Raw genomic sequence first — 6,306 nt, 5'->3', positions numbered from 1 at the left:
GACACCTACCAGTCAAGATTCAACCACGCAAAATACAGGATCTATTTGGTTGTTTATTCAGACAGTCAGAGTCTCAAGTACCACATTACAAAAATATTTTGTGTAGAAATAGCAGGTGAATAAAACTAATATATACAGTATATACAATTATGTGTAAAATCACTCTATTCTTTTGCATGTAGCTCGTGACAAATTACGTTCATAAAAACGATCATACTGCTAAAAATAGTATGACAGTGAGTCACAGTTTCATAAAAAATACACAATCTATCATCTCCTTGTCCTGGACATATGATGACTGCTTGGTTAAAGTGTAGTGTGCAACTGGAATTCATCAGCGGTCTTGTGCTTCCTGAATTATTTCTTCCGAACCGTTATATTCCTGCAAACCCATGTCATGCCATCCTGGAAAAAAAGACAATCTGATTGCACTTACAATACAGCGTTTGCATGTAGGTGCAGTATGGGTATATGGATAGTGTGACTAAAATGTAATAAAAGAGTTGCAATCATAATACATTTGATATATCTGTGGTAGTCGTGTGTATGTGTGTATGTTTGTGTGCTTGTGTGTGTGTGTCACACACACTTGCCTGTGTGCAGTGTTTCTGGGATTGTTTGGATGAAGGATGATCAGTGTATGGAAGATATATATTTCATAACGTTTTTCAATCAATAGTGTGTACAATGTGTACAGAAATAATCTGTTATATGTAAATGTATATCAAAATCAAAGCCTTTAAGGACGCTTATATTTTACTTTTTATATTTACCTTTTTTAAAGACGGAAAGTTTGGGTTAATTTTTAGTTATTATTATTTGTTGTAACCTAATCCAATCTGAAAAGTACAGACGGGAAAATAAAATTTAAAACATAAATAAACGTTTTCATATTTAAAATATCAGAAACATGAGAAGATTTTTGGTTTTGCAGGACACCTTGTCAAAGTAATCAAACATGTGAAACAAATAATACCTATTTAACAAAAAAAATCTATGCTATTCTATGCAAACAATAATTCAATATTAATATTTGTTAATAGTGTCACGCTATGATGGGAAATTCCATTTCCATCCACAAGATACATTTTTCTATCAGTAACAGTGAATGCACAACAACGCTATCTTTGAAGTAGACTGGCCCTTTAAGGCTTCTTGATGAAAACTGCAGTCCACTTATTGCAAATAAAAGAAAAATAAAAGTGGAGATTGTATGGAAATCACTTTAGTGACTGTTTAGCATGTTACGTGAAATCATAGCTTATATTCTAGCCCAAAGTAAGCCTATAGTTAAGTACTGTGAAAATTAGGGAGGTGAAATATTTGTGGGCCTAGGATTAAAAGCATGTTTACAGGCTATAATTTATTGTTGATTTTCCATGCAATATGATACACGCCTTTGGCAGCGTATTGAGAGATGGTTTGTACTGCACACATTTAAGAGAAGCAGGAGGCATTTGTCTCATGACTTATATGGAATGAGTGGCTGGTACAAGCCTTGTGCCCTCTGATTAAATACTCACTGCTAACCAGTGAAAATTAGGCAGGAAAAGAATTAATGCACATGCTGCTCTATAAATCAGGTTACCCCACACCAACACATCTCTAAAGTGCTAGTGGGTACGCTCTGTGAGATCCTTTTCAGAACAGACATTGTTATCTATAATTATACAAAGCTACATCTAGAATCATATCACACATATTTGATGATGTATTATAATTTGACTGGGATTTGTTGCGTTTAAAACATTTTTTAGCGTGGCGAGTGATGACCTTCCCATCGGGGGCCGCAGCAGTGGAATACATACAGTGGAAACACGGCAGCAAAGCTTCTTTAAGCTTTAGAGGGATGATAACATGCTAATCTGGGCACGCTTATAAATAGTGTGTATAGTTTGAGCAGGGAGACTTAGTGTTAAGGGGCATCAATAGAGCATAATTCTGTGGGTCTGGTAATAGAAAACTGACTTAAAAAAAACAAAAAAAAAACATCAGCTTTAATTTACAGTCAATTAGCTGAACAGAAAGGGAATTGTCTGCAGCGATCCTGTTGTCTTGTTAGTGAACATTAATGAAGTTAGCTACCTGGTTTACTTATCAGTACATAAGAGCCAAGAGCTAACCAGTAAGTTAATGTTACATGTACAGAAGCAAAGTTAACAGTGTGTTGTTGGTGCAGTTGCCGTGTAGTTGTAGATCCTAAGAGTATCTTCCAAAGTGGATTAGTTTGATTAGCTTACCAGTTACTGCTGCCTTTAAAGTTATAAACTGTGTGGTTGCATGTTAGAGGCATCAATAAACAAAAGGCCTTTTGATGTGAGGCAGTATATCGTAAGTGTTTAGTTGAATTGAATCATGTGTGTTTAGTTAAATTATCATTATTTCCCAAATGGGTTCGTAGCCCATATGGCAGACAGGAAAAAGGCCCCTTCAGCACCCTTACAGTCACCATGTCTGTTAAAAAGCGTGCCTTAGGTAAAACAAGAGCATTCGTCCATTTGAGGTGATGTCACTGGGTCAACCTGGGTTAAACAGCCAATGACGGACAATAAAATTTGGCGAGCTCCCAGGCTTCTCAAACAGATTGCAGGGGTGGCTGGTTCCACCCTTTCTCCAACCTTGCTTGTGCACGCATGATGAGTGTATGCAGGCTGTGTGTATGTACCTGCACTCCCTCAGCAGTGACCGCTGAGCAGGCCTGGATCTGCCACATGCGGTCCCGGATAGTGTGCAGATTGAGACTTTCCGCCAGATCAGAGGCTGAGGCGGCTGTCATTAGGTCCTGCTTGTTGGCAAAGATTAGCAGCGGCACAGCAGCAAGCTTTTCCTCCTCCAGCAACTCAGCCAGCTCCTGGGAAGAACAGACAGACAGGTGTAGTCAGTAACATAATCAATTGGATTGGTCTTAATTTTTGTTACTTTTGGCTTTAATTGCCTCCAAAATCCATAGAACATACAGTTAAAAGGAGCATTTATTGTATTTATAGACTGTAATTAGAATGTTGTCATCTTCAGTACCTGTAACATGAGTAACTTATTTTACATTGTGTAACATGTGGCTATAATCTCACAATGAAAATGCTTGTTTAACCTTCAAACATGTTTCCTAGTAATCTGACAAGTAATCACATATAAAAAGTGTTTATTGTATTATATGTTTTCAAGTATCTGTAACGGAGTCCACTTAGTCACTGAGTTTTTGAATTACTGTAAAAACACAGACTTGCTCACAGATAAGTAGAAGATGAAACAAGTAAATGACATCTTACCAGGCTCGTCTCTTCAAACCGTTTCCTGTCTGAGCTGTCAACCACATAGATCTGCAAACAAGACAGTCATAGATATTAACAACATATGAAAATTACTATATCGCAAAGACCATTATATATCGGATTCATTTACTAGTGCCAATCGCAATGAGGAGTATAAGTACTCCCCAACAGGACCTACCACCACATCTGTGTTCTCAAAATAATTCCTCCAGTAGGGACGGATCTTGCGCTGGCCTCCGATGTCCCAAACGTTCAACTTGAAGCCAGCGGATTGAACGCTCTTTATATTGAAGCCCTGTGGAGGGAAGAGATGGATGCTCAGTTACATAATAACTGACCTGTAGGTAGGGATGAATTACACTATGCCATACTGTTGCCTCATGCTTTGAAAAGTTGGTGTGAAATGGAAATCACACTTGCTTGTGGAAATAGGTTTGTTTGTTTGGATAATGAGGACAAGTTGATATATTTGTAAAGACTAGGCCTTCACACTGTGTGACCAACCAAGTGTGTGTGTGTGTGTGTGTGTGTGTACTTGTGTGGGGGTGATGTGGCTGACATCCTCGGCGGCCAGCTGTTTCAGCAGGGTGGTCTTGCCAGCATTGTCCAACCCTAGCAGCAATAGCCGCACCTCCTGTTCTGGAGAGTGCTTCAGCCTCCGAAGAATAGACAGCAAGCCCTGCCAGTGGGACAATGCATGAAGGCAGACATGCACACGCACACACACACACACACACATTAGAGGTAAAAGGCCTCAACAGGAAAACACGTTCCCAGATGACATATAATGCAAATTCTTCCAAGAGTTGCCCTCCAAATTTAGACTACATTCAAAAATAAAAGCCGAGGTCAGATCCACCTCAGAAGACCTGCAAGCATTTAGTCACTATGTTGTAACAGAGCCAAGGCTTAAGCTGTATCAGTTAAGGCTTGAATAACCAGCTGGCCAGGACCATGGGCAGCCTCCACCAATCATCAGAGGCCAGCCTGGTGCTAGGGATTGGCAGATTGATCTATAGGAGGAACCAGAGGCTAAACACTCACCCCACAGCAAGAATCACTTAGAGCACAGATTTAGCTGTTAGCCTCTTGCAATGGCCTACATATATAGAGGGCCAAAAGCTCTCGGTCAGCCAAGCTCAGGCATGTGCACAGCGAGTGGCTTGTGTCCAGAGTGCTGTGAGGAATGCTTTGGCTCAAGCCATTTAGCCTGCAGGGCTGTCTGCTAAGATGAGAATGCTGTCACTGCACTCTGAGAGCCAACACCCTCCCTGTATTAGTAACACTGTCTTTCTCTGATACTGAATGTCCTTGAGATTCCATTGATTGATGCCCAAAGTAGACAAATCAGTAGATAATGGTTTTCTGAATTATTGAGAGTGAATCACTTGACTAATCATGTAATCATCAATAAGAGCAAAGCTGTTTAAATTAAAACGTGTGACTGCTTGCCAGACCAATCATTCAGGCATCACACTGAAAAATGAAGACAGACAATATGAAGACTCCCAGGCAGAACATTAATTGTTTTCAATGACAGCTAGATGGTCAGCCACAGCATTAGCTCATTGTTGCCATTATCAGGCTTAGTTAAAAGTTGTTGTGTTTGTTTTGATAGTGACTAGTTAGAAAACAGTTAACAGCTCACGTTATTCGCCCTAAATAGGTAGCCCCTATCACTGGCAGCTAATGTTAGCTAGCTTGCTGGGTAACGTTAGTCTCACTTAACTTAATTTAACGGTTTCTGGTATCACACACATAGACACCGACACTCACAAACAACAACTACGTTACTGCTACTTCAGTGTAAAATTCAATGTAAAATATCCTTATCTAACTCCGGACCTGATACGGTCGTGATCACTCACCATGTTTCCCTTCCTTGGTTGATGTTGTGGTCCCTGCTCAGGCTGAATGGATTAGCATCTTTCTTTACCCATGCTTCTCTGGAGAACAGCTGTCAAGTTCTGTTGCTATGGCAGCCGTGACGTCAACGTAAACAACGTGACCAGCTGGGTGTTTCTGGCACTAGACCAAAAAAAGGCAAAAAAAAAAACCGAAATGCATCATGCACTCGTAAAAAAGCATAATGAGCATAATGAAAGCAATACGTTGTCATTTAAAGTTTATGAGATGTTTTTTTTTTTGTTTCGTCTTAATAATGGTTGTATTTCATCAGGGAGGGAATATGTGACGTTGAAGTTACCAAAGGTTTTCATTTTCTAACTTCCATCGTTACATTTGTTTGTTGTGGGAATTTGATTGGGTGCTAACTGCAGAAATGTATCTTAAAGTAAACAAAAAAGCCTATTCTGTCACCATTATACTTTCTGAATTGTCGCCACTTCTACCACCAATTTAGTTTATATACACGCAAACTGTTCCAAGAGTGACAAAGTGATAAACATCAAATAGCCTACTATGTTGTGTAATTTATGTAACCATAAATTCCTCATTTACTACGAGAAGTCAGCCTACTTCCATTTCAGTAAAAATATTAGGCCTAACGTACAGTTTCCAATCCAAAAGGTAGACCAAAATTAAATCCTTCCTTTCGTTATCATCCCTCTAAATATCCTAAGTCGAATTATCAGAAACAAAATCGTCCTCTCAGTTGACGTGGGGACACACGACAGAGAAATGGCAGAAAACTTTTGTTTTTCCGGGTAGAAGGAGGGTTATATGGAAAAAATATTCCCACTACAGTCATGTTTATCGAGCCAAATAATGACAAGAGCATTCGACATCAACAGTAGGCCTACTCAGGTTACACGACTTATCCCGGTTTTTGGAGAAAAAAAGGACGATGCAATCAGGAGGGCGGTGGAATAGGCTGTAACCGAAAAGTAATATAATGTAATGTGTAAAGAATTACTGCTCTAAGCGAATGATAAGTGCAGTAGTAACATTACCTTTAAAGGAGCAACGATTAACGAATAATAAATTAGTTTTTTCCAGTAACAAACCAAACAATATTTGTTTGTTTGTCTGTAATGAGTAACAATCTTCCGCATTGACTGGAACTAGCGTTACC

At 39.3% G+C, this 6,306-nt stretch overlaps 1 protein-coding gene across 2 annotated transcripts; it reads right to left on the bottom strand.

The window, feature by feature from the left end:
* Positions 1-222: 222 nt before the first annotated feature.
* Positions 223-6,300, bottom strand: LOC139660029 (ADP-ribosylation factor-like protein 3). Of its 2 annotated transcripts, XM_071538065.1 has the most exons (7): positions 6,185-6,300; positions 5,141-5,300; positions 3,808-3,951; positions 3,451-3,567; positions 3,270-3,320; positions 2,666-2,851; positions 223-405 (listed from the first exon to the last, which is right to left on the bottom strand). In XM_071538065.1, the coding sequence occupies exons 2-7, from the start codon at positions 5,141-5,143 to the stop codon at positions 358-360; spliced, it is 549 nt and encodes a 182-aa protein (XP_071394166.1). In that variant the 5' UTR covers positions 5,144-5,300; positions 6,185-6,300; the 3' UTR covers positions 223-357. The 2 variants fall into 2 exon arrangements, with proteins under 2 accessions (XP_071394166.1, XP_071394167.1); XM_071538066.1 differs by lacking the exon at positions 3,808-3,951.
* Positions 6,301-6,306: the final 6 nt, after the last annotated feature.

Source organism: Centroberyx affinis, unplaced genomic scaffold (genome assembly GCF_046629955.1).
Source record: "Centroberyx affinis isolate AG114_WGS23_722 - 3 ecotype Tasmania unplaced genomic scaffold, CSIRO-AGI_Caff_v1 ptg003199l_1, whole genome shotgun sequence".
Lineage (NCBI taxonomy): Eukaryota > Metazoa > Chordata > Actinopteri > Beryciformes > Berycidae > Centroberyx > Centroberyx affinis.
This window is presented reverse-complemented; position numbering and strand designations above follow the sequence as displayed.

Excerpts from the sequence above, each read along its gene's own strand:
- LOC139660029 (XM_071538065.1), bottom strand. Across the intron at positions 3,321-3,450 it reads TTGAGAACACAGATGTGGTG|ATCTATGTGGTTGACAGCTC; the intron begins GTAGGTCCTGTT and ends TCTTGTTTGCAG. Across the intron at positions 406-2,665 it reads TCACTGCTGAGGGAGTGCAG|GATGGCATGACATGGGTTTG; the intron begins GTACATACACAC and ends CTTTTTTTCCAG.